Source organism: Rhinopithecus bieti, unplaced genomic scaffold (genome assembly GCF_001698545.2).
Source record: "Rhinopithecus bieti isolate Rb0 unplaced genomic scaffold, ASM169854v2 scaffold_9899, whole genome shotgun sequence".
NCBI lineage: Eukaryota > Metazoa > Chordata > Mammalia > Primates > Cercopithecidae > Rhinopithecus > Rhinopithecus bieti.
Genome location: NW_016806979.1, coordinates 7,387,276 through 7,413,983, shown reverse-complemented (window position 1 = coordinate 7,413,983; position 26,708 = coordinate 7,387,276). Strand labels below are relative to the sequence as shown.

General features: G+C 51.8%; 1 protein-coding gene across 3 annotated transcripts in view; it reads right to left on the bottom strand.

Moving 5' to 3' along the window:
- CPAMD8 (C3 and PZP like alpha-2-macroglobulin domain containing 8) overlaps positions 1-26,708 on the bottom strand; it is a 120,964-nt gene that overhangs the window by 4,442 nt on the left and 89,814 nt on the right. For all 3 annotated transcript variants that reach the window (XM_017879539.1, XM_017879537.1, XM_017879538.1), the window contains 12 exons: positions 15,161-15,317; positions 14,928-15,002; positions 9,541-9,706; positions 7,132-7,218; positions 6,892-7,028; positions 6,368-6,523; positions 6,227-6,289; positions 5,393-5,607; positions 3,943-4,030; positions 2,180-2,254; positions 555-660; positions 362-472 (listed from right to left, as the gene is read on the bottom strand). In XM_017879539.1, the coding sequence (XP_017735028.1) occupies positions 362-472; positions 555-660; positions 2,180-2,254; positions 3,943-4,030; positions 5,393-5,607; positions 6,227-6,289; positions 6,368-6,523; positions 6,892-7,028; positions 7,132-7,218; positions 9,541-9,706; positions 14,928-15,002; positions 15,161-15,317 (1,436 nt within the window). The remainder of the gene's footprint in view (positions 1-361; positions 473-554; positions 661-2,179; positions 2,255-3,942; positions 4,031-5,392; positions 5,608-6,226; positions 6,290-6,367; positions 6,524-6,891; positions 7,029-7,131; positions 7,219-9,540; positions 9,707-14,927; positions 15,003-15,160; positions 15,318-26,708) is intronic.

The following is a 26,708-nucleotide window of genomic DNA, read 5'->3' as shown; positions in this document are numbered from 1 at the left end:
CTAACCACACCCGCCCCCTCCTCTCTCACCTCCCCCTCCTCGCTCGGCCCCGCCCTCACCACACTGACCACCCTCAACCCACTGGGCCCAGTCCCCACCACAGTGACCACCCCCTCACTGGCTTGGCCCTGCCCCCATTACACTGACCATTCCCCAGCCACTCCCCTCCGCACCGACCGCTCCTCCAGCCCCGCCTCCCCCGTACAGGCAGAGCGCCCGCCCACCCCTGTGCTGCGTCCTCCTGACTTTATGCTGGCCCCTCCTCTGCCAAGCCCCCACGAGAGCCCTCCCCGGCGCCCGCGGGTGGGAGTCTGGGTGTGGCAGGCTGCGGTGGGGGGCGGCAGTGACTCCGCGCACTTACCCGGGCCCCGGGCAGGGGCGCGCTCCACCTCGTTGCACGCGGGTCCGGCGCACAGTTCCTGGGCGAGTGGGCTGTGCGCGCTGACGTTGTAGAAGCGAGTGGCCTCGAAGGCTGCGGGACGAGGTTGGCGGGTGACCGAGTGCAGGCGCGAAGTATCAGGGGTCGGGCAGGGGGTGCGGGCGCGCGGGCCTACCGGGCTCGTAGTAGTCGTACACGGAGACTGGCAGCGCCGACGTCCTCCCCACCACGCACTCCCGGAGCGCACGGAACCGCACACACGTCAGGCACCGGCTGGGGATCTGCGGGGCAGCGGCGGGCGCAGGCTCGACCCGGGTCAGTAGGCCGGGGCGCTGAGCTTGGGCCCAGAACTGGCTGATTTCAGGGATACCCAGGACTCGTGAAACACAGAAGAAATGTGATCCCATTTTCTTTTTTTCTTTTTCCTTTTTTTTTTTTTCCCTGAGACAGAGTCTCGCTCTGTTGCCCAGGCTGGAGTGCAGTGGCTTAATCTTGACTCACTGCAACCTCGGCCTCCTGGGTTCAAGTGATTCTCCTGCCTCAGCCTCCCAAGTAGCTGAGATTACAGGCGCTCACCACCGCACCCTGCTAATTTTTTGTACTTTTGATCAAGACGGGGTTTCACCGTATTGGCTAGGCTGGTCTCCAACTCCAGCCCTCAAGTGATCCGCCTGCCTCGGCCTCCCAAAGTGCTGGGATTACAGGCGTGAACCACCGCGCCCAGCCTAGGTCCCATTTTTGATTCTTTGGGTCCTTCCATCCCACTGGGAAAACGTCTCCGGTGGCCTCCCAAACACCACTCCTTTTTTGTGTGTGTGCACACATGGCTGAGCATGTGTGGGCGGGACTTGGCATATTCACAATACTGTGCAATCATCACCTCTGTCTAGTTACAGAACAGTTTCTTTCTCCCCCAAAGAAAACCCCATCCCCATCAGCACTCACTCCCCACTCCCCCGGCCCCTGGCAACCACGAATCTTTCCAACTCTACCAATTTGCCTGTTCTGGGCATTTCATATCAATGGATCATGTACTCTGTGGCCTTTTGTGTCTGGCTTTTTTCACTCAGCATCATGTTTCTGAGGTTCATCCATGCTGTAGCACGGATCAATGCTTCACTCCTTCCCACAGATGGATAATATCCACCGTGGCCCCTCCCTGCTTTTTCCACCAACTGTCATCAGCTGAGGACACAGAGCTGTCAGCATGGCCAGCTCTGCCTGGAATTTATTCTCCCAGTGTCTTACTTTTTTTTCAGATGAGGTCTTGCGGGTCTTGCTCTGTTGCCCAAGCTGGAGTGCAGTGGCGTAATCTTGGCTCACTGCAAACTCCGCCTCCCAGGTTCAAGTGACTCTCCTGCCTCAGCCTCCCGAATAGCTGGGATTACAGAGTGCGCCATCACACCTGGCTAATTTTTGTATTTTTAGTAGAGACGGGGTTTTGCCATGTTGGCCAGGCTGGTCTCGAACTCCTGACCTCAGGTGATCCGCCCACCTCGGCCTCCCAAAGTGATGGGATTATAGGCGTAAGCCAAAGCGCCTGGCCACTTTTTTATATTTTTTGTAAAGATGGGGTTTCGCCATGTTGCTCAGGCTGGTCTCGAACCCCTGAGCTCAAGTGGTCCTCCCACCTCGGCTTCCCAAAGTACTGGGATTACAGGCATGAGCCACCATGCCCTGCCCCAATGTCTTTTTTATGGTACAAGATACTTGCAGGGAGCCACACCAGGCAGTGACCGGTGCACCCTCACCAACATGCACACCAGGGAAGCCTCCTTCACCATCCCTGGCTGGTGGTACCTCATCAAAGTAGAAGAGCACTCGGCGTCCAGCCACTTCATACCTCTTCATCCCCATGTGCTTGTCAAGGAGCAGCTGCAGAGGAAGCCAGAAGTCAGGGTCCTCAGACTCTCTGCTTGCTTCCTCTCCCATCTCCTGGAGGCAGTAGTCAGTGGGATGCTTGGACTTGCCCACAAGTTACCATGGGCTGGGGTCTGGGTGCTGGTCAGTGCTCCCCGGGCCCTGCCAGCCTCTCAACACCCAGGAGAGGACGCTCAAGGATGACTATCCCTGCCCAGAGCACCTGCCTGCCCTCTCTATACACTCCCTCAACCCAGCCCAAAGCCCAGGTCAGGCTTCTCCGTGGCCAACGAGGGGCCCGGCTGAGCCCTGCCACCTGCTGGTGTCTCGGCTGCACTATTCAAGTTCCCCTCCCAGTCTGGGATTTTTTTTTCAGTTTTTGATTTTAAAAAACCCACACCCACTCCAAGGCCTCTGAATTGACCACATTGTCATCCCCTGGTGCTCTGTGCAGCCTCCTTGGAGGGGAGGCGACAATAGGCCTGGCTTTCCTGTTCCATCCTCCCCACACAGCAGACCTCCTTTGGTCCCTGGACCTCTTTCTCCCCCAGCCAGAGCTTGGCAGTACTCCCATGTCCCTCTTCCCTCCTGTACTAAATGGGAATGTGGCACTGGTCTCTCTTAGGTTTGTGAGGGTGACAGCTGGTCTCGGCAGAATGTGGATTGAGAATACCCCATGGCTTCCCACCCAGGGCCAAAGCACACGGAACTTTGCTGAAGTTCTAGATGGCATTTATAATAGTGACAGTGGGCCGGTGCTGTGGCTCACACCTATAATCCCAGCACTTTGGAAGGCTGAGGTGGGCAGATCACCTAAGGTCAGGAGTTTGAGACCAGCCTGACCAACATGGAGAAACCCCGTCTCTATTAAATACAAAAAATTAGCTGGGCATGGTGGTGCATGCCTGTAATCCCAGCTACTTGGGAGACAGGCAGGAGAATCGCTTTAACCGGGGAGGTAGAGGTTGCAGTGAGCTGAGATTGTGCCATTGCACTCCAGCCTGGGCAACAAGAGCAAAACTCCATCTCAAATAATCATCATCATCATCATCATCATCATCATCATCATCATCATCGTGACAATGGCTCCACGGGAGATCCACCTGTTGGAGCAGCCCCCACACCACCCCACCTACTCCTCAATAGATAGATGGCCCATTTTTGCCCAGAAAGGGAGGAAAAAAGGGGCTGGGCGTGGTGGCTCTTGTCTGTAACCCCAGCACTTTGTGAAGCTGAGGCAAAGGATTGCTTGAGCCCAGGAGTTTGAGACCAGCCTGAGCAACATAGTGAAACCCTGTCTCTGCCACAAATACAAAAATTAGCAGGGCATGGTGGTGCATGCTTGTAGTCCCGGCTACTCAAGAGGCTGAGGTGGGAGGATTACTTAAGCCTGAAAGTTCAAGGCTCCACTGGGAATTTGAGCCAAGATCGCACCGCTACACTCTAGCCTGGGCAACAGAGCAAGACTATCTCAAAAAAAAAAAAAAAAAAAGAAAGAAAAAGAGAGAGAGCGAGACAGAGAGAGAGAGAGAGAGAGAGAGAGAGAGAGAGAGAGAGAGAGAGAGACTAAAGGAAAGAAAAGAAAGTAATACCCATAGCATTTTACAAAGGGCTGGGCTGCCAGCCAGCCTGACCCTGGGTGCCTAAGCCCTGCCTACTGTTCAGAGATCCCTGCCCACTGCTGCTCACCGGCGCCACCTCACCTGCTCCAGACTCTCGATGTCTGCCCGGAAGCCTGACAACAGGGGCACCTCGAGGACAGCCATATTGGAAGATCCTGCGTGCAGCCACCTTCCGACAACAGGGGAGAGAGAGAGGCCCTAGAGCTCAAGCCTGGACGTGGAATTCACGGTCCCCTCTCTCTCTGGAGCCCACACAGCTGATGTCCCAGGAAGCCTGCCCTGGGGCCTGGCCGGCGGGCCATTGGCACACACATCCTTGGCTTGGTTAGCTCAGTCAAGCCATTTTACAGCAGGGACACTGAGGCCAGAAGGAAACGGCCTTGCCAAGGGCTCTAGGCTTGACCAGGTCTCGTGACTAGGCACTGTGTTTTGTCCTGCACTTCACTCTGTGTCCCCAGCCTGGGAAGCAGCTGGCGACCCCCCTCTTGACATGGCTCCACAGAGCAGCCACAGTCCAGGTGTTTCAACAGTGCCACCGTGCAGGAGACTCTGGGAAATCAACCCCCTAGCTCTGGCCTCAGTTTCTCCTTCTGTAACATGGCAGGGCGGGGAGGGAAGTAACTGGGCTCTCTCTGGAGCCTGCAGTATGCCAGGCGCTTCCTACAGGGCGTCGGGGACAAGGAAGAGGAAGCCGACATTCAGTGTGCAGCTTGCAGCTGCGGGAAGTGCACCAAGCTGGACTCTGGTCTTCCGAACTTTCTGAGATGGGGAACTTGGACACATTCAGGATGAGAGTCAAGGTCAGGGCAGCCGCTACCGGGGTAGCGGCTCTGATGGGCTGTGAGTGTCATGGCAACCACTCACCCACCAATCGTCGCCATGGTGACAAGCATCCATCACCATGGCAACAAACATCTTCTTAGGATGAGGACCCACTGTGGCCGGGTCCCAGGCTCACTCCTGGAATCCAAGGGGTCTGGTGCTGGTGTTATCGGTGTCCCAGTGTTACCAGTGTCCCAGCCACACATGGCTGTCCCCATCTGGCCCATCCGCCCCAACCATACTGGAGTCTTCTGTGTCCGTTCACTTTTCTTTCATTCACTTCAAAAACTGGCTGGGTGAGGTGGCTCACACCTGTAATCCCAGCACTTTGGGGGGCCGAGGTGGGCATATCACGAGGTCAGGAGTTCGAGACCAGCCTGGCCAACATGGTGAAACCCTGTATCTACTAAAAATACAAAAAAGTTAGTTGGGCGTGATGGCGGGCACCTGTAATCCCAGCTACTCGGGAGGCTGAGACAGGAGAACCATTTGAATCCAGAAGGCAGAGGTTGTAGTGAGCCAAGATCGTGCCACTGCACTCCAGCCTGGGTGACAGGGCGAGACTCCGTCTCAAAAAAACAAAACAAAACAAAACAAAAACCACCACTGAGTGCCTGGAGCCGGAAGCTCCTCCTGGTCCCAGGAGGCCATCCTCTCCCCACATTGCGCCCTCCTGGGATGCCCATGCCAGCAGGGCAGGCGGCCTTACCTGGTGCACACCTCCAGCATCACCTTGTATTCCTGGTGATGCTGATCGGCCGCTGGGTCATCATCGTCAGCTGGGGGTCTGTCTCCTCGGGAACCCTCAGCTGAGGAGGAAGGCATGGGGGACGGGCGTCCCTGGGCCTCAGGCTCCTGGAGGCTAACGAGCAGTTGGAAAGCCGGCTTGGCCACTGGGTCAGGCACATTGTAGGTGACATCAATCTGGGGGGTGTTGGAGGATGGAGACTTAGGGACCTGGGCCCTCCACAACAGGTGCAGGGTAGGGGAGGAGAAAGGGCAGTGGGGAGGTGGGAAAAGCCAAAATTATGAGGACAATGATATTCATGACAGTTTCAGAGCTGTGCTCAGCTATGTCTGAGTCTAGGGGTCTCCCTCCCATCCACGGTGTTGTCTGGGCTCCCATTTTAGAGATGAGAAAACGGAGCTAGCGAGAGTCATCGTGGGAAACTTGCCCTCTGACTGCCAGTCAGAGCCTGTGAGATGCACCTGCCCCAGCGTGGTCTGGGGTTAAATCCAGGCCACAGCAGGGGGAATGACCTTGAGCCCTTAGGCAAATCTGCTTGAGTCACTGGGTCAGAGATCCCTGGACTGAGGGTCAAATGGATTTTCCTGGGGTGAGGGGGGCAGTGGGCAGCACACCTGAGAGGACCATGGCCACCTGCCTTGGGCAGTATTAGGAGGCTGAAAGCCTGCCCTGCGGTCTGGCCTGCTGCTGAGTTCAGAACCCTCTGGGGGGTCCCTGGGGTTCCACTGTGTGGGTGGAGGGGATGGGGCACAGGAGGACAAGCCCAATATCACCTAATGCTCCCTAAAACCTCACCTGCATCAGGCAGCAGCCGTCCCCCTTGGCACTCACAAACAGCCCCGTGGGGAGGCTGGGGATCTGAGGACAGAAGTCACCGTGAGGCCCTGCCGACTCCTCCTCCAACAGCCCCCAAGCCCTCGTCCCAGGAATACGCACCGCTGCCATCTGCAGAACCCTTTGGTTGGTCCTGTGCAGCTCGAAGGTTTCCTGGTAGTCCAGGTTGGTGGAGGCCACGGAGACAGTGAGGTTGATACCTCCAGCATAGGACAAGATGGCATATTCAGCCAAGGCCTGCAGAGCCACGCAGGTGTCCTGGGGATGGAGGAGGAGATGGCCATCAACCCCGAGACTGAGTTGGCCAGTGGTCCCCTGACTCCTGTCTTGGAAGCCTGGCCTGAAACAGGCACCAACGGGGCTGGAATAGAGACTGGACTCAGTGCAGACACCCATGGCACTGGGGGCCTCAGGACAGCCAGGTTGGCATGTCCCCAGAGGCAGAGGGTGGGCTCCCACGGAGGATCCAGGGGCATCTGTCCCTCACCCCCAACACCTGCCCTCTTTGGGGCTCTATAAAGTGAGAAGGGGCCAGACTGCCTGGCCACCTCAGAGCTCAAAACAAGGACCGCAGGGGCCCCACCCACCCAGCCCTGAACCCCTCCCTCTGGCCCTGCCCGGCTCGCCTGAGTGGAGGAGAATCCCCCGAGTGCATTTCGCTGCTGGGACAGCCACTTCACCACAGGCAGGGCGGCGGCCACGTCACCCAGCAGGGTGTAGGTCAGAAGGGCGTAGGCTGTCATTTCCACCTCGGCCGAGACCACTGCAATGGAAGAGGCCCACTGGGGACTTCTGACACAGGGACATGGGCCCAGTGCATGGAGGTATGGCCAAGGCAGGCACCCGGGAGCTGGGGTGGCCAGTACCTGACTGAGAGGTCCTGTCACCGAAGCTCAATAATGTGCCCTTGTCCATGTCCCAGGAATTTGTCAGGCTCCAGTGGGTGACCCCATCTGCAAGGAAAGGAGTGGTCAAGAGCTACCACCCCACCCAGTGTGCAGCCTGGCATCCCATGGAGCACATCCAAGCATGGGGTCTAAAGAAAAGGTACTGTGGGACCCCAGTGGGAAAAGAGTGTCATGGGAAGACAACTGGGACAGGAAGGGCCTCAAGGCTCCATCTCAGATCTGCAAACCTATGGCAGCCTTAGCCCTTCCTGTGCCCCTGGCAGACATCATGAATCAATGGCCACCCTACCCTACCCCTGGCAGACATCACTAATCAATGGCCACCATTCCCTTCCCCAGACACAGACATCACTAGTCAGTAGCCTCCCTCCTGACCAGGTACTGATGCAGCCCCTGATGTTCCCACTTAGCACCCAAGCAGCCGCACTCGACTTGCAAAGGCTCAAAGATTCTGGCTGGGTGCAGTGGCTCACACCTGTAATCCCAGCAATTTGCGAGGCCGAGGTGGGTAGATCACTTGAGGTCAGGAGTTCAAGACCAGCCTGGCCAACATGGTGAAACCCCATCTCTACTAAAAATACAAAAATTAGCTGTGTGTGGTGGTGCACACCTGTAATCCCAGCTGCTGGGGAGGCTGAGGCCGGAGAATTGCTTGAACCCAGGAGGCAGAGGTTGCAGTGAGCCAATACCGAGTCGCTGCACTCCACACTCCAGCCTGGGCGACAGAGTAAGACTGTCTCAAAATAAGTAAATAAATAAATATAAAATAATAATAATAAAAAAAGAATGGCAAGGCACGGTGACTCACACCTGTAATCCCAGCACTTCGGGAGGCTGAAGTGGGCAGATCGCCTGAGGTTGGGAGTTCAAGACCAGCCTGATCAACATGGAAAAACCCATCTCTACTAAAAAATACAAAAAATTAGCTGGGCATGGTGGTGCATGCCTGTAATCCCAGCTACTTGGGAGGCTGAGTTAGGAGAATTGTTTGAACCCAGGAGGCAGAGGTTGTAGTGAGCCGAGATCACGCCATTGCACTCCAGCCTGGGCAACAAGAGCAAACTCTGTCTCAAAAAAAAAAAGAAAAGAAAAAGGCTCCAAGGATTCTGAGCTCACATGAGGTGTAAAGACTCTCAAATCCAGAGAGAAACCAGCCCACCGCCACCACCTCCCACTCCGTCCCTGGATCCTCTTTAAACTTCTCTCTTTCTGAAGCAATGAAAACAGTTCTTCAGGTGGCATCTTAATGACTTAAGCCGAGAAACCTGCCTGGGCCCCAGTGCAGCTGCTGGGGGTAGGGGTGGGGCGGGGAGGTCTGGTTGAAGTGGGAGGAGACTTAGTGTGGGGGCATTCTGAGAAAGTCGAAGCTCAGGGATTGGAGTCCCAGTGGGTGATGATTTTGTAGGTCGGAGGACTGACAGCTCGAAAAAACTTACCAGGGCTCATGCAGCAAGTGGAGGGAAGGGCGGAAGCCAGACCCAACCCTCCCCTGTCCCTTAGCACCCCTGTCCTGGGATGATTTCCAGGGAGCCTGGCCAGAGGCAGGGGATGCGTTCTCTGCTGGGGATCCCTCCCTGAGAACTCCCCTTCCTGAGGGGTTGGCATCCCAGATTTCACAGGCAAGGTGAGTAATGCTTGGGCTGGTGTGACTTGGACAAGCCACTTCCTCAAACAAAGTCACTAGCAGATGCAATAATGAACAAATACTATAATCAACAAAGCAGTTGACAAAGGAGCAAAAGGTGTCTTGTCAGTTTCCCTTTGTCCGTCCGTCCTTCCTTCCTTCCTTCCTTCCTTCCTTCCTTCCTTCCTTCCTCCCTCCCTCCCTCTTTTCTTTCTTTTCTTTTGAGCCGGGGTTTCACTCTCTCACCTAGGCTAGAGTGCAATGGTGCGATCTCAGCTCACTGCAACGTCTGCCTCCTGGGTTCAAGCAATTCTTGTGCCTCAGCCTCCCAAGTAGCTGGGGTTATAGGTACCTGCCACCATACCCAGCTAATTTTTGTATTTTTAGGACAGTTGAGGTTTCACCATGTTGGCCTGGCTGGTCTCGAACTCTTGGCCTCAAGTGATCTGCCCAAAGTGCTGGGATTATAGGCGTGAGCCACCGCGCCCAGCTGACTCATCAGTTTTTTGTTTTGTTTTTGAGACGGAGTCTTGCTCTGTCACCCAGGCTGGAGTGCAATGGTGCAATCTCTGCTCACTGCAACCTCCACCTCCTGGGTTCAAGCGATTCTCCTGCCTCAGCCTCTCGAGTAGCTGGGACTACATGACTCGTCAGTTTTGATAAATATGTTCATGAGTTGTTTACCGGGCTCCACAGTAGGCTTCCCGACGCTGTGGCCTCTGGGGAGGGCCAGGGACACCTACCTCTCATGATGGCCAGGCTACGGAGCTTGCGCAGTGCCTCAGGGGCTGCCGGGCTGCGGAGCAGGGTCAGTGCATAGGTAGTCAGGGCACAGCTGTAGGGGTCCGTGGCCAGGGGTGCAGCAGACTCCAGGAAGTGCCTCGCTTTGTCAATGGAGCCTCTCTCCTCCTGCAGGGTGGGGTGGGAAGGTGAACCCTGGGAGACTGCTCTGCCCCCATCCCACCCACCACCCACTGGCTTCTGAGGCGTCCCTGGGGAGAGCTCTGGATGACTCACAGCCCCTTACTTTGCACCCTTCTGTGTCTCTCACTGCCTGCAGACCCAATTTTCAAACCCCATCTCCTTTCTTTTCTTTCTTGTTTTTTTTTTTTTTTTTCATAGGCTGGGCACGGTGTAATCCCAGCGCTTTGGGAGGGCAAGGTGGGTGAATCACCTGAGGTCAGGAGTTTGAGACCACCCTGGCCAACATGGTGAAACCCCATCTCTACTAAAAATACAAAAATTAGCTGGGCGTGGTGGCGTGTGCCTGTAATCCCAGCTACTTGGGAGGCTGAGGTAGGAGAATTGCTTAAACCAGGGAGTTGGAGGTTGCAGTGAGCCAGTATCTCGCCACTGCACTCCAGCCTGGCAACAGAGTGAGACTGTCTCAAAAAAAAAAAAAAGAAAGAAAAAATACAGACAGCATCTCACTCTGCTGCCCAGGCTGGAGTACAGTGGCATGATCATAGCTCACTGAAGCCTTCAACTCCTAGGCTCAAGCAACCCTCCCGCCTTGACCTCCCCAGTAACTGGGACTACAGCTGCACACCAGCATGCTCAGCTAACGTTTTATTTCTTGTAGAGATGGAGTCTCACTATGTTGCCCAGGCTGGTCTCAAACTCCTGGGCTCAAGCGAGCCTCCCACCTCGGCTTCCCAAAGTGCTGGGATTACAGGTGTGAGCCACTGCCCCTGGATCCCATTACCATTCTTGTAAGTTGGCACTCCTTTTTCCAAATGAGGTCTGGCCAGGATGCCCAAGTACATGGCAAATGAGCACAGTGATACTCTAGGCGAAGCAGGCAGATCCCTGGCCACCCTTTCCCACCCAGCCCCATGGCCGGGTCTTTGTTAAGACAGCTAGCTATGGCCAGGGGCAGTGGTTCACACCTGTAATCCTAGCACTTTGGGAGGCCGAGGTGAGCAGATTACTTGAGTTCAGGAGTTCAAGACCAGCCTGGCCAACATGGTGAAACTCCATCTCTACTAAAAATACAAAAATTAGCCAGGCGTGGTGGCGGGCACCTATAATCCCAGCTATTCAGGAGGCTGAGGCACAAGAATCCCTTGAATCCCAGAGGCAGAGGTTGCAGTGAGACACTGTGCTCCAGTCTGGGCAACAGATCGAGACCCCATCTAAAAAAAGAAAGAAGAAAGAAGGGAAGGGAAGGGAAGGGGAGGGGAGGGGAGGGGAGGGGAAGGGAAGGGAGACGGAGTCTCATTCTGTCGCCCAGGCTGCAGTGCAGTGCTGCAATCTTAACTCACTGCAACCTCCACCTCCCAGGTTCAAGTGATTCTCCTGCCTCAGCCTCCTGAGCGGTTGGGATTACAGGCACATGCCATGATGCCTAGCTGATTTTTGTATTTTTAGTAGAGATGGGGTTTTGCCACATTGGCCAGGCTGGTCTCGAACTCCTGGACCCATGTGATCCGCCCATCTCAGCCTCCCAAAGTGCTGGGATTAGATGCGTTAGCTACTGTGCTTGTCCTCCAGTGACAAGCACCTTTAATTTTTTTGTTTTTTTAAATCAGAGACAGGTCTCACTATGTTGCCCAGGCTGGAGTGCAGTGGCTGTTCACTGGCACGATCTCACTACTACTATCAGCACAGGAGTCTTGACCTGCTCCATTTGTGACCTGGGCCAGTTCACCCCTCTTTAGGCAACCTGGTGGTCCCCTGCTCTCAAGAGGTCACCATACTGATGCTGAACCTAGTGCAGACACTTGATCAGTGCAGTGCACTATAGCCCAGAACTCCTGGGTCAAGCGATCCTCCTGCCTCAGCCTCCTGAGTAGCTGGGACTACAGGAATGCTCCACTGCACCTGGCAACAGTGTTGTTTAAGAGACGAGAAGGGGAGAAGACAGAGAAGGTCACATGCAGACAGAGGCAGGGGCTAGAGTGATGCAGCCACAAGCCAAAGAATGCCTGGAGCCCCTGGAAGCTGGAGGCAGCAAAGAAAGCTCCTCCCTTAGAGCCTGCAGAGGGAGCAAGGGCCTGCCAATGCCTTGATTTTGCACTTCTGGTCTCCAAAGCAATGAGAATGTATTTCTGTTGTTTTAAGCCACCCAGTTTGTGGCAGTTTATTATGGCAGCCACAGGAAATGAAGACAGCAGGTTTTGCCTCCTTTGGGGAATGATCTAAGACAGGGGTCCCCAACCTCCAGGTCACAGACTGATACCGGTTGGTGGCCTGTTAGGAAAGGGCTGCACAGCGGGAGGTGAGTGACAGGTGAGCCAGCAAAGCTTCATCTGTATTTACAGACCCTCCCCATCACTTGTATTACCACCTGAGCTCCACCTCCCAACAGATCAGCAGCGGCATTAGATTCTCATGGGAGCATGAACCCTATTGTGAACTGTGAGCATGTGAGGGATCTAGGTTGCAGACTCCTTTTTTCTTTTTTCTGAGACAGACTCTTGCTCAGTTGCCCAGGCTGGAGTGCAGTGACACGAGCTTGGCTCACTGCAACCTCTGCCTCCCAGGTTCAAGTGATTCTCCTGCCTCAGCCTCCCAAGTAGCTGGGACTACAGGTGTGCACCACCATGCCCGGTTAACTTTTGTACTTTTAGTAGAGACAGGGTTTTGTCATGTTGGCCAGGCTGGTCTTGAACTCCTGACTTCAAGTGATCTGCCTGCCTTGGCCTCACAAAGTGCTGGGATTATAGGTGTGAACCACTGCACCCAGCTGGTTGCACACTCCTTATGAGAATCTAATGCCTGATGATCTGTCACTGTCTCCCATCACTCCCAGAAGGGACAGTCTAGTTGCAGGAAAATAAGCTCAGGGCTCCCACTGATTCTATATTATGGTGAGTTGTATAATTATTTCATTATATATTATAATGTAATAATAATAGAAATAAAGTGCACAATAAATGTAATGCTCTTGAATCATCCCAAAACTAGCCCCTCTTCCCCAGGCCATGGAACAATTGTCTTCCACAAAACTGGTCCCTGGTGCCAAAAAGTTTGGGTACTGCTGATCTAAGAGACCAGAACCCAGAAGACTGGAGAGAATCAACTGCTGCCCTGTGGGGAAGGTCTTCAAATTCAGAAGAGAAATAGGTTGGAAGGATCTGGAGAAGGCAGAAAAAGATTCTTGGGAGAAGTGAAGTGACTTCAAGGGATGGGAAGGAGGTGGAGGGCCTGTTGAGTGCTCATTGAAGACATAAAGGAGGGCTGGGCATGAGGGTCGCTCATGCCTGTAATCCCAGTCCTTGGGAGGTCAAGGCAGGAGGATTACCTGAGGTCAGGAGTTTGAGACCAACCTGGCCAACATGGTGGAACCTGGTCTCTACTAAAAATACGAAAATTAGCCGGATGCAGTAGCACAAGCCTGTAGTCCCAGCTACTCAGGAGTCTGAAGCTGCTGTGCCATGGATCCCACCCTGCAAGGGGACTCACAGGCCTCACCCCAAGCCAAAGAGAATCACTTGAACCCAGGAGGCAGAGGTTGCAGTGAGCTGGAAAAAAAAAAGCCTCACCTCAAGATATGTGTCATAAAAGTGCACGTATCTTGTTGTCTATAGTGATATGGACAACGAGAAGATTGGAAAGCTTCCAGGAAGGGAACAAACCAGATACAAACAGTTACTCAGAATGACAACTGACTTCTCGATGGAACACTGGAAACTAGAAGATGATAGAACATCATCAATTATTCTAAAAGAAAGCAATTTCCAACCTGGAATTCTATACCCAGCCCAACTATCATACAGGGGCAGAATAAGAATATTTGCAGACATGCAAGGTCTCAAAAAATGTGCCTCCCAATACCCTTCCTTAGTAAAGGAGGGTAGCAATTGTGCAGCATCCTGGGCGCTGTCCTTTCCAACTAGAGTGGGGGTCAAGGGCTCTGGCAGGGAAGTTTCCAGAAAAATGCATTTGGGAGGTGACATATTTGACCACTTCCATGGGAGATGTGGGGGATGAATTTGAGGTATGGGGGGGTGTCATGGAATACCTGTGATCTTCCTCAGAATTCATATGTTGAAGCTCTAACTCCTAATATGATGGTATTAGGAGTCGGGGACCTTTGAGTGATAATTCGGTTTAGATTGAGGTCATGAGGATGGGGCCTCCATAGTAACAGGATTAGTGTCTTTATACGAAGAGGAAAAGCACTAGAGCTCTCTCTCCACATGTACACACTAGGGAAACACCACGTGAACACACAGTAAGAAGGTGGTAGTCAACAAACCAGGAAGAGAGCCCTCACCAAAAACCAAACCTGCCTGCGCCTTGGTCTTGGACTTCCCAGCCTCTAGAACTGTGAGAAATAAATGCCTATTGTTGAAGCCACTTACTCCATGGTATTTTGTTTCTGCAGCCCAAGCTAAGACAGGGAGTTAGGAATTCAGCATAAGAATTTGGTCAGGGGAGAACCAATTCAGCGCATAACACAGGGCAAGGAACCCTCTGGACATTGTGCATTGTGGGGGGTCTTATGTCACAGCAAATCCTAGACCCACCAGTTGTCTGGATTGTGAGACCAAGAATCCTGAGAAGTGCCCAAACTCATAATTTATCATCAGAGATTGTAGAATTGATGTAGGTATTAGGGAGGGCAGATTCTTTTCACCTGGGGCTGAGATCCATCACGGTAGCCTTCTCTGCAGAGACTGTGCCATCCCCCGCCCCAGGAACGCCTCATAGAAGAGACTATGGCCCTCAAGTGTCTTGGGCCATCTAAGCCCCATCCAGTCCAACTGTCTCTGAATATCCTAACCCTTTCCCCACAAAAACATGCATGAGTCCAACATTTTGTAGGGTTCCCTGAAGCCAACCCTTGGGTCACTGGCCAGGAACCTGAACTAGCCTGAAATGATTCTCTGAAGGAGGTCTGGGGGCTGGACAGTCATGGGAGGGCTTGTACTCAGGGAACCTCCCCAGCCCCCAACATGTGCCCGATTTCCCCCTAGTAGCATGGGAATCTCTCTCTCCTCTGCTCAGATTATAAGAAACTGGATGTAACGTGACCATTGTTGATGAAAAGCGAGAAAAAGCCTCAACAATGAGCAGAAGGAGGGCAAGGAGGAAGAAATCAACCCTGGCATAAAGGAGGGAACCTCTCACTCGCTCCTCCAGTGACCAGCCCCAAGTCTCCCCAAACCCCTTGTGTACTCACCTCTGAGGCTGTGCCTGTTTCCAGGAGAGCAGCCACCACGTAGGCTGTCAGCGGGACAGTGCCGTGGATCCCACCCTGCAAAGGGACTCACAGGCCTCACCCCAAGCCAAAGGAAACGGTCCACTTCCCCCTACTTGCCCCAGGCAGCTCCAAGGAGTAGGAACAGGCAGATCAGGGCTGGGGCTCCAGGAGGAGGTGAGAGGCCCCGGAAGGAGGCTCCAGAGGCCACTCACCTGGATGTCCTTGTTCAGGACCCTGCCCATGGCTGGGAAGGAGCCATCGGCCTGCTGCTGTTGGATGATCCAGCTCTTGGAGGCAACCAGCTCCCGGGGGTCCACGAAGATAAAGCTGCGAGCCTGTGCAAAGGACTTCAGGACAAAGGCCGTGAGCCTGAAAGAGAACAGGGCGTCGCCTGAGGGGCTGCAGAATGGTCAGCCCCCACGTGCTGGTTGAAGGATTGCAGCAAGCTCCCTGCACCACTCCTGGCCTCCATTTCCTCATCTATAAGATGGGAGGGGTCCAATCTATCCCCACAGGGCTGTCAGAGTGGAGGAGGGGGCACATTGCCCAGCACTCGGTAGGGCCTGAAGATGGAGCTGTCTCCTTCCTGCCTGGACCTCTACCCTAGTGGCATTCAGGTCTGCTCCTTGCTCAGCACTCAAGGCCCTTCTGTGAGCTGGTCTAGCCCTGCCTGTCCTGCCATGTGAGGAAGACCCTTCTGGTTGCCAGCCTCATAGCCATTTCCTGCTTGGTCCTTGCCAAAAGGCCCCTGATGTCATTCAGGGGCCAGCAGCCATGTGCCTTGGAGATCTGTGCTCCTCTATGGTCCCAGCCAGTCACAGTCATGGGCATTCCAGCTACTGGGCCTGGGAGTGGCTTTGGAATGGGTGTGTGATGCAATGCTGGGAGCAGCTGCAGCCATTTTGCCACCATGAGGGGCACAGCCATGTGCCGAGGGAGGGAATACCCAGGGATGGAAGGAAGAAAACAAGCCCCGGTGCACGATGGGGCTGCTGAATCAGCCAACCGTAGAGCCTCCCCAGCCCTGCGGGGCAAGCTGATGTTCAGAATTGCTCTTCAGCCCATTTTCTGTTACTTGCAGCCAAAAACATCTCTGCTCTGTGGCCTGTCCCTCATCCACCCCATCTCCCTCGCCCTGCTTTTGCAGTTGCCACCCTGAGTAAGAGCTGGCAAGGCCAGGGAATGAATGTGTGAACAAATGAAGGAGAGAAGCACAACATGGAAGCCAGGAGGCCATGAGGGATAAAAACCAGAATTGCTAGCAGAGGAAACTTTGCAAATTCAGGATCAAAGAATAAGCTATCTTCAAAATCAAGTGGCTCTAGGCTCTGTTTATATGAATCACAAAACAGGACACATTAGCCTGCCTGCCGGCCTGCCTCCCTCCACATCCAGCGAATTTTAAATTTTTTATAGATATGGGGTCTTACTATGTTGCCCAGGCTGGTCTCGAATTCCTGGGCTCCATCAATCCTCCCACCATGGCCTCCCAAAGTGGTGGGATTATAGGCATGAGCCACCATGCTCACTGCAGCCACTGCCTCTCAGGTTTAAGCAATTCTCATACCTCAGCCTCCCAAGTAGCTGGAATTACAGCCTCCCGAGTAGCTGGGATTGCCACCATGCCCAGCTAATATTTTGTATTTTAGTAGAGACAGGGTTTCACCATGTTGGCCNGAGAAGCACAACATGGAAGCCAGGAGGCCATGAGGGATAAAAACCAGAATTGCTAGCAGAGGAAACTTTGCAAATTCAGGATCAAAGAATAAGCTATCTTCAAAATCAAGTGGCTCTAGGCTCTGTTTATATGAATCACAAAAACAGGACACATTAGCCTGCCTGCCGGCCTGCCTCCCTCCACATCCAGCGAATTTTTAAATTTTTTATAGATATGGGGTCTTACTATGTTGCCCAGGCTGGTCTCGAATTCCTGGGCTCCATCAATCCTCCCACCATGGCCTCCCAAAGTGGTGGGATTATAGGCATGAGCCACCATGCTCACTGCAGCCACTGCCTCTCAGGTTTAAGCAATTCTCATACCTCAGCCTCCCAAGTAGCTGGAATTACAGCCTCCCGAGTAGCTGGGATTGCCACCATGCCCAGCTAATATTTTTGTATTTTTAGTAGAGACAGGGTTTCACCATGTTGGCCAGACTGATCTCAAACTCCTGACCTCAAGTGATCCTCCCACCTCGGCTTCCCAAAGTGCTGGGACTCAGGAGTTCAAGACCAGCCTGACTGACACGGCGAAACCCCATCTCCACTAAAAAAAAAAAAAAAAAAAAAAAAAAAAATTAGCCAGGCGTGGTGGTGGATGCCTGTAATCCCAGCTACTTGGGAGGCTGAGGCAAGAGAATTGCTTGATCCCAGGAGGCAGAGGTTGCAGTGACCCGAGATCGTGCCACTGCACTCTAGCCTAGGTGTCAGAGTGAGACCCTGTCTCAGACAAAAAAGAATAAATAAATAAATAGATAAAATAAAATATACCCAAAGCTCATCCAGGCCGCTCTCCCTCTCAGGTACCTCAAATGCATCCTCTTCTTTCTACTCCCATGTTCCCTAGATCAGCCAGGACACCCCATGGCTCCCAGGCCCATCCCCACCCCATCACCAGCTATGCACACTGCAACCAGGGGGAAGTTCCATGCATTTTGTGCATGGCAGGGACAGGAGGCAAGGACAGAACCAAGCCAGCTGTGTGCTGGGAATTGTGGAATTCCCATGGTCCAGCATACTGTGCTCTCTGCTTTTCCACTGTAAAACGCAAACAGGATAAATGTTATCTAGTGATAAAAAGAAATGAGCTCTCAGCTGAACTCGGTGGCTCATACTTGTAATCCCAGCACATTGAGAGGCTGAAGTAGGAGGATCAGTTGAGGCCAGGAGTTTGAAACCAGCCTGGGCAACATAGCCAGACCCTGTCATTCATTAACAAACAAACAAATAAATAAATAAATAGTGAGTGTGTGAGTGAACCCTAATGTAGATTATGAACAACAGTTCATAACGTTTTAATGCCAGTCCATCAATTATAACAAATGTAGCATACTAATACAAGATGCCTATCACAGGGGAAACTGTGTATGGGTGGTCGAGGTGTATGGGAACTCTATTCTATTTACTCAATTTTTCTGGAAACCTAGAACTCTTCTAAAAAGTAAGATCTGGCCAGGCATGGTGGCTCACGCCTGTAATCTCAGCACTTTGAGAGGCCAAGGCGGGCGGATCACGAGGTCAGAAGATGGAGACCATCCTGGCTAACACGGTGAAACCCCGTCTCTACTAAAAATACAAAAAATTAGCCTGGCGTGATGGCGGGCGCCTGTAGTCCCAGCTACTCTGGAGGCTGAGGCAGGAGAATGGCGTGAACTCGGGAGGCGGAGCTTGCAGTGAGCCGAGATTGCACCACTGCACTCCAGCCTGGGCGACAGAATGAGACTTCGTCTTAAAAAAAATAAAAAAGTAAGATCTATGGCCAGGTGAGGTACCTCCTGCCTACAGTCTTTGTGAGGCAGAGGTGGAGGATCGGTTGAGGCCAGGAGCTCAAGACCAGCCTGGGCAACACAGCAAGACCTGGTCTCTACTGAAATTCAAAACAATTAGCTGGACATGGTGGTGCACGCCTGTAGTTCCAGCTGCTTGGGGGACTGAGATGGGAGAATTACTTGAGCCCGGGAAGTCAAGGCTGCAGTGAGCCCTGATCATGCCACTGCACTCCAGCCTGGGAAACAGAGTGAGAGCTTGTCTCAAAAAAAAAAAAAAAAAAAAAAAAAAAAAAAAAATTAATTAATAAAAAAAAAAGAAAAAAAAAATTAGTTAATTAAAATAAATAATAAAAACTAAAGTCTAATGACTATCTGTTATCTGAAATGCTTGGAACCAGAAGTGCTTCAGATTTTGAATTTGGATTTTGGAATATTTGCATTTATAGGAATCCCTTGGTATCTGTGGGAGACTGGTTCCAGGACCCCCAAGGATACCAAAATCCACTGATGCTCTAAGTCCTTGATATATGAGGGTGTAGTAGTTGCATATAACTGACACACATCCTCCCATGAACTTTGTTTTTTATTTTTATTACTTTATTTTATTTTATTTTTTATTTTTTGAGACGGAGTCTCGCTCTGTCGCCCAGGCTGGAGTGCAGTGGCTGGATCTCAGCTCACTGCAAGCTCCGCCTCCCGGGTTTTACGCCATTCTCCTGCCTCAGCCTCCCGAGTAGCTGGGACTACAGGTGCCCGCCACCACGCCTGGCTAATTTTTTTGTATTTTTTTTGTAGTAGAGACGGGGTTTCACCGGGTTAGCCAGGATGGTCTCCATCTCCTGACCTCGTGATCCGCCCGTCTCGGCCTCCCAAAGTGCTGGGATTACAGGCTTGAGCCACCACGCCTGGCCTTTTATTTTATTTTGAGACACAGTCTCACCCTGTCACCCAGGCTGGAGTGCAGTAGCACAATCTCGGCTCACTGCAACCTCTGCCTCAGGGTTCAAGCAATTCTCCTGCCTCAGTCTCTTGAGTAGTTGGGATTACAGGCACCTGCCACCACGCTCAGCTAATTTTAGTATTTTGGGTAGAGACGGGGTTTCACCATGTTGGCCAGGCTGGTCTCGAACGCCTGACCTCAGGTGATCCGCCCACCTTGGCCTCCCAAAGTGCTGGGATTCCAGGCGTTAGCCACTGTGCCCGGCCCCTCCTGTGTACTTTAAATCACATGTTGGTTACTTAGAACACCTAATACAATGCCCACACGTCACTTCATTTGCATGAATTCAATATTCTACTCAGCATGCAACAAATTCAACTTTTCGTTTTGGAACTGTTCGTTTTGGAATTTTAAAACTTTTTTTTTTTTTAAGAGATGTGTAGGGAGAACCCCTGAAACTATTGCTACAGAATAAAAGATGAAATGCTCCTGATTATTGTAAATACAAAATTGCATGCAGGATTGTGTAAAGACAATGTCAGGTTGGACTGCCAGAATGAGCCAACAGCGCGTGATGTGCTTCCCCTGCAGAGAGCCTATGAATGGACGTGTAGTCAGGGGGGTTTCACATCACCAAGATTCCTGTCCCAGAAAAGTAGATGTTCATAGCTCTGGGAATGGAATGCGACCCTTGTGGAGAGCCTATAAATGGATGCATGGGGGGCACTTGTCCATATGGATAAGATAGGGCTATAAACGCCCTCATCTTGCCGCAGCTCTTCTAGGCCTCTTTAGGGTTAAGGCATACTCCCTTCTGAGAATTTCTGGTCTAACCGGTTGTCTAACTTCACGTCCTGTTTCTATGAATTGTTTTAACCAGCTTTTGCTGCAACTGTTACTGCTGTTCCTGTTTTAAGGCTCTGTTAGATATTACTGATGCACACACTATGTTGTAAATTCTTATCTGTGTATACTGTACTTCTGCATACAGAAGTTATGTTGAAGAATTACTTCATCCCCATGTGACCATCTCACCTCATAATCAAATGACCCTAAATCCCTCACTAACCTACCCCCACCCTCACTAAACTTAATAATAAATGCTGGCATATCCAGTGCATTGTTGGCACTGCAGGACCAGAAGGTGGTGACCCCCCCTGGACCCAGCTTTCACTATCTTGTGTGTGTCTATTATTTCTCAACCTGCCAATCTGCCTGGGAGCAAAGAGAAAGCACCATTGCATTGCGGACTGCTGGCCAGTTTCCGCAATAGAGATGGAGTTTTGCTCTGTCACCCAGGTTGGAGTGCAGTGGCACAATCATAGCTCACTGCAGCTTTGAACTTCTGGGCTCAAGTGATCCTCCTACCTCAGCCTCCCCAGTAGTTGGGACTAAGGCACGTACCACCACATCCAGCTCATTTTTAACATTTTTGCAGAGATGAGGTTTTGCCATGTTTCCCACGCTGGCTGCCGACTCCTAGCCTCAAAGAATCTTCCCGCTTCAGCTTCCCCAAAGTGCTGGGATGACAGGCACCTGCCACCACACCCGTACTCATTTTTTTTTCTGAATAGTTTCAATCTGTGGTTGATTGAATCCTGTGGAACTCACAGATACGGAGGGCTACCTGTATACTTGGGCATCCCAAATCCAAAAAATCTGAAATGCTCCAATAAACATTTCCCTTGAGCATCAGGTTGGCACTAAAAGCAGGCACAGTGGCTCACACCTGTTATCCCAGCACTTTGGGAGGCCAAGGCAGACGGATCATTGGAGGCCAGGAGTTCAAGAACAGCCTGGTCAACATGGCAAAACCTTGTCTCTACTAAAAATACAAAAATTATATAGGCATGGTGATGGGCACCTGTAATCTCAGCTACTCGGGAGGCTGAGGTGGAAGAATTGCTTGAACCCAGAAGGCGGAGGTTGCAGTGAGCCGAGATCGAGCCACGGCACTCCAGCCCAGGCAACAGGGCAAGACACTGTCTCTGATGATGATGATGATGATAATAATAATAATAATAATAATAATAATAATGTTTTGTATGTTGGAGCAGTTCGAACTTTGAATTTTCCGATTTGGGATGCTCAACCCATCCCAAATGTTGAATCACACATGTGATTCAACACATGCGTGCACACACACGGCCCACCAGGAGACACAGATCTTGATCCTGCTCTGCTCCCANTAGTAGAGACGGGGTTTCACCGGGTTAGCCAGGATGGTCTCCATCTCCTGACCTCGTGATCCGCCCGTCTCGGCCTCCCAAAGTGCTGGGATTACAGGCTTGAGCCACCACGCCTGGCCTTTTATTTTTATTTTTGAGACACAGTCTCACCCTGTCACCCAGGCTGGAGTGCAGTAGCACAATCTCGGCTCACTGCAACCTCTGCCTCAGGGTTCAAGCAATTCTCCTGCCTCAGTCTCTTGAGTAGTTGGGATTACAGGCACCTGCCACCACGCTCAGCTAATTTTAGTATTTTGGGTAGAGACGGGGTTTCACCATGTTGGCCAGGCTGGTCTCGAACGCCTGACCTCAGGTGATCCGCCCACCTTGGCCTCCCAAAGTGCTGGGATTCCAGGCGTTAGCCACTGTGCCCGGCCCCTCCTGTGTACTTTAAATCACATGTTGGTTACTTAGAACACCTAATACAATGCCCACACGTCACTTCATTTGCATGAATTCAATATTCTACTCAGCATGCAACAAATTCAACTTTTCGTTTTGGAACTGTTCGTTTTGGAATTTTTAAAACTTTTTTTTTTTTTTAAGAGATGTGTAGGGAGAACCCCTGAAACTATTGCTACAGAATAAAAGATGAAATGCTCCTGATTATTGTAAATACAAAATTGCATGCAGGATTGTGTAAAGACAATGTCAGGTTGGACTGCCAGAATGAGCCAACAGCGCGTGATGTGCTTCCCCCTGCAGAGAGCCTATGAATGGACGTGTAGTCAGGGGGGTTTCACATCACCAAGATTCCTGTCCCAGAAAAGTAGATGTTCATAGCTCTGGGAATGGAATGCGACCCTTGTGGAGAGCCTATAAATGGATGCATGGGGGGCACTTGTCCATATGGATAAGATAGGGCTATAAACGCCCTCATCTTGCCGCAGCTCTTCTAGGCCTCTTTAGGGTTAAGGCATACTCCCTTCTGAGAATTTCTGGTCTAACCGGTTGTCTAACTTCACGTCCTGTTTCTATGAATTGTTTTAACCAGCTTTTGCTGCAACTGTTACTGCTGTTCCTGTTTTAAGGCTCTGTTAGATATTACTGATGCACACACTATGTTGTAAATTCTTATCTGTGTATACTGTACTTCTGCATACAGAAGTTATGTTGAAGAATTACTTCATCCCCATGTGACCATCTCACCTCATAATCAAATGACCCTAAATCCCTCACTAACCTACCCCACCCTCACTAAACTTAATAATAAATGCTGGCATATCCAGTGCATTGTTGGCACTGCAGGACCAGAAGGTGGTGACCCCCCCTGGACCCAGCTTTCACTATCTTGTGTGTGTCTATTATTTCTCAACCTGCCAATCTGCCTGGGAGCAAAGAGAAAGCACCATTGCATTGCGGACTGCTGGCCAGTTTCCGCAATAGAGATGGAGTTTTGCTCTGTCACCCAGGTTGGAGTGCAGTGGCACAATCATAGCTCACTGCAGCTTTGAACTTCTGGGCTCAAGTGATCCTCCTACCTCAGCCTCCCCAGTAGTTGGGACTAAGGCACGTACCACCACATCCAGCTCATTTTAACATTTTGCAGAGATGAGGTTTTGCCATGTTTCCCACGCTGGCTGCCGACTCCTAGCCTCAAAGAATCTTCCCGCTTCAGCTTCCCCAAAGTGCTGGGATGACAGGCACCTGCCACCACACCCGTACTCATTTTTTTTTCTGAATAGTTTCAATCTGTGGTTGATTGAATCCTGTGGAACTCACAGATACGGAGGGCTACCTGTATACTTGGGCATCCCAAATCCAAAAAATCTGAAATGCTCCAATAAACATTTCCCTTGAGCATCAGGTTGGCACTAAAAGCAGGCACAGTGGCTCACACCTGTTATCCCAGCACTTTGGGAGGCCAAGGCAGACGGATCATTGGAGGCCAGGAGTTCAAGAACAGCCTGGTCAACATGGCAAAACCTTGTCTCTACTAAAATACAAAATTATATAGGCATGGTGATGGGCACCTGTAATCTCAGCTACTCGGGAGGCTGAGGTGGAAGAATTGCTTGAACCCAGAAGGCGGAGGTTGCAGTGAGCCGAGATCGAGCCACGGCACTCCAGCCCAGGCAACAGGGCAAGACACTGTCTCTGATGATGATGATGATGATAATAATAATAATAATAATAATAATAATAATGTTTTGTATGTTGGAGCAGTTCGAACTTTGAATTTTCCGATTTGGGATGCTCAACCCATCCCAAATGTTGAATCACACATGTGATTCAACACATGCGTGCACACACACGGCCCACCAGGAGACACAGATCTTGATCCTGCTCTGCTCCCAGCCCTCTAACAGCACTCTCTTCCACACAGCACTAAATCCAGACTCCTGCTCTGATCAACCTGACCTTGCCCCTCCCTCTTCCCTCGTGCCAGGTCACCAACCTCCTGGCCCTGTGCTGCTCCAGCCACACCAGCCTCCCTTCTGTGGCCCAACCTCGTCAAGCTGGGTCCTGCCTCAGGGCCTTTGCAATGGCTGTTCCCTCTGCCTGGAATGCTGTTCCCTTGGATTTTCATGGCTCCTCCCTCATATCCTCCAGGAGACCTTTCCTGACCATCCCATATAACTACCCTGCTCCATCACTCTCTACTTCTTTGTTTTATAGATACAAAATTATGCTCCTATTATAGTCATTTTAATGTATATCCACAAATGCCTTAATACTCCTCCTTTCAAGAGATGGAGGCCTGATTCCCTTCATGTGTAGATGGGGTGTACTTAGCAACTCACTACTAAAGAACAGAATGTGGGCCAGGCACAGTGGTTCACACCTGTAGTCCCAGCACTTTGGGAGGCTGAGGTGGGCAGATCACCTGAGGTGAGGAGTTCAAGACCAGTCTGGGCAACATGGTGAAACCCTGTCTCTATTAAAAATACAAAAATTAGCCAGGTGTGGTGGCAGGTGCCTATAATCCCAGCTACTCAGGAGGCTGAGGCAGGAGAATTGCTTGAACCTAGGAGATGGAGGTTGCAGTGAGCTGAGACTGTACCACTGAACTCCAGCTTGGGTGATAGGGTGAGACTCCATCTCAAAAAAAGAAAAGAAAAGAAAAAGGAATAGAATAGAATGAGGCAGAAGTGACAGCCTGACTTGTAAGACCAAGTAACAAAAGGCACTGTGGCATCCTTCCCACTTTCTCTCTTGAATTGCTCACTGTAAGAGGAAGCTGGCCGCCATGTTTTAATAACACTCAAGTAGCCTCTATGGAGAAGTCCACATGGTGAGCAACTGAGGCCTCCTGCCAACAGCCATGTGAGGGAGTCAATTTGGAAACAAATCTTCCAGCCCCAGTTGAGCCTTCAGATGAAGGCAGCAACAGCCAACACCTTGACTGCAACCCCAGCAAACATCCCCAGGCAGAAACACCCAGCTAAGCTGCTCCTGAATTCCATAAGAATTAATACATAATAAATAGAGATAATACATGTTTGTTGTTTTAAATGGCTACATTTAGGGGTCACTTGTTACACAGCAGTGGATAGCTATTGCATCTTGCACAGGGTATTTCTCCTGCACTGGGCAGCGAGGACCTGGAGGCAGGAACCATGTGTTCCTTGTTCCCCCAGGATGAAGACCAGGGCCTGGTTCACTGAATGAATAAATGAATGAATGTGCATTGAGTATAAGGGAACCCATCTAGAACAGATCCCAAGTTTTAAGGCTCCCAGGTAGGATCTTGGACTCCTCCAGTAAGTAGTGAGGGGAGGCACTAACAGGATGGCACTGCACTGAGTGTATCACATGCTTATCCCATGGATCCAGGTTCTGAGGGATGTGTGGTAAGGAAACAGGCTCAGAGAGGTTGAGCATCGGGTCCAAGGCCACACAGCTCACATGAGACAGAGCCCAGGTTTGTCCAGCTTCGGGGTGGGTGCTGCTGCCACCGCCCTGCGCTTACTGCCTCCTTGTCCTACAGGGTCCGCAGAAAGACTTCCATGTTCAGAGACCAAAAAGAATGTTTTAGAAGGTGAGATGGGACCTGGAAGCTGCTGGCTACTCTATTTCCATGAATACAGTGAAATTTGATTTTTCTTGTTCATGCTGAGAATTTAATCCCTGGAAGAAGCTGAGGAAGTGTGTGCACACTGAGTGTCCAGGCCAGGCATGGTGGCTCATGCCTGTAATCCCAGCGCTTTAGGAGGCCGAGGCAGGCGGATCACCCGAGGTCAGGAGTTTGAGACCAGCCTGGCCAATATGGTGAAACCCCATCTCTACCAAAAATGCAAAAATTAGCCAGTGTGGTGGTGCACGCCTGTAATCCCAGCTACTCAGGAGGCTGAGGCAGGAGAATTGCTTGAACCTGGGAGATGGAGGCTGCAGTGAGCCAAGATCGCGCCACCGCACTCCAGCCTGGGCAACAGAGTTAGACTCCGTCTCAAAACAAAAACAAAAACAAAGTGTCCAGTACGTCACAACTTGCTAATCCTGGCTGGTGGAGACCTCCTAGGGGCTGCTGGGGCTCAGCCAACTTTTGGAGAGTGACTCAGTGGCTTTAGCTGTCCCTGGGGTGGGCAGGGCCTCTGCTTGCTAGGGCATGATTAGGGCCTTGCATTATCAGTTGTCAGCAAGGCAGGGCCCTGGGACTAGAGCTGCGACAGTGTGGATGAGCTGCTGGGGCTGGGGGATGCTGGGTGTATCATCAACCCTGGGCCCCTCTGAAGCTGGGTAAGGGATGCTGCCCATGGCAGGAAATGCTCAGCCACATGTCCCCGCTGCCCGGGTTCTGGCACTGCAACTGTGCAGTGGACACTCCGTTGGACTAAAAACAGGGCAGTCTCCATGCTCACAGCTGCTGTCGGCACTACCAGGGTGGCAATCTCCGAGAAGGAGTCTGGTGATGGGCACAGAAGTTGGAAGGTCACCCACAGTCTCAGGTGAACCCCGTGATGGTGCCAAGAACTGCAGTAGCCTGAGGATCCCAGGAAAACAAGATCCAGGTGTGCCCGGCCTCCCAGGGACGCTCCCTGCCCTGGTCACCTCCCTGCAGTTACCACAGAAACAAGATCCCAGGCTTCTCCTGCATATAGCACACGCCAGCCTCGAGGCACTGGTCTGGCCTCCGACCCCTTTGCCCTGCCATCTCCTCCTGCTC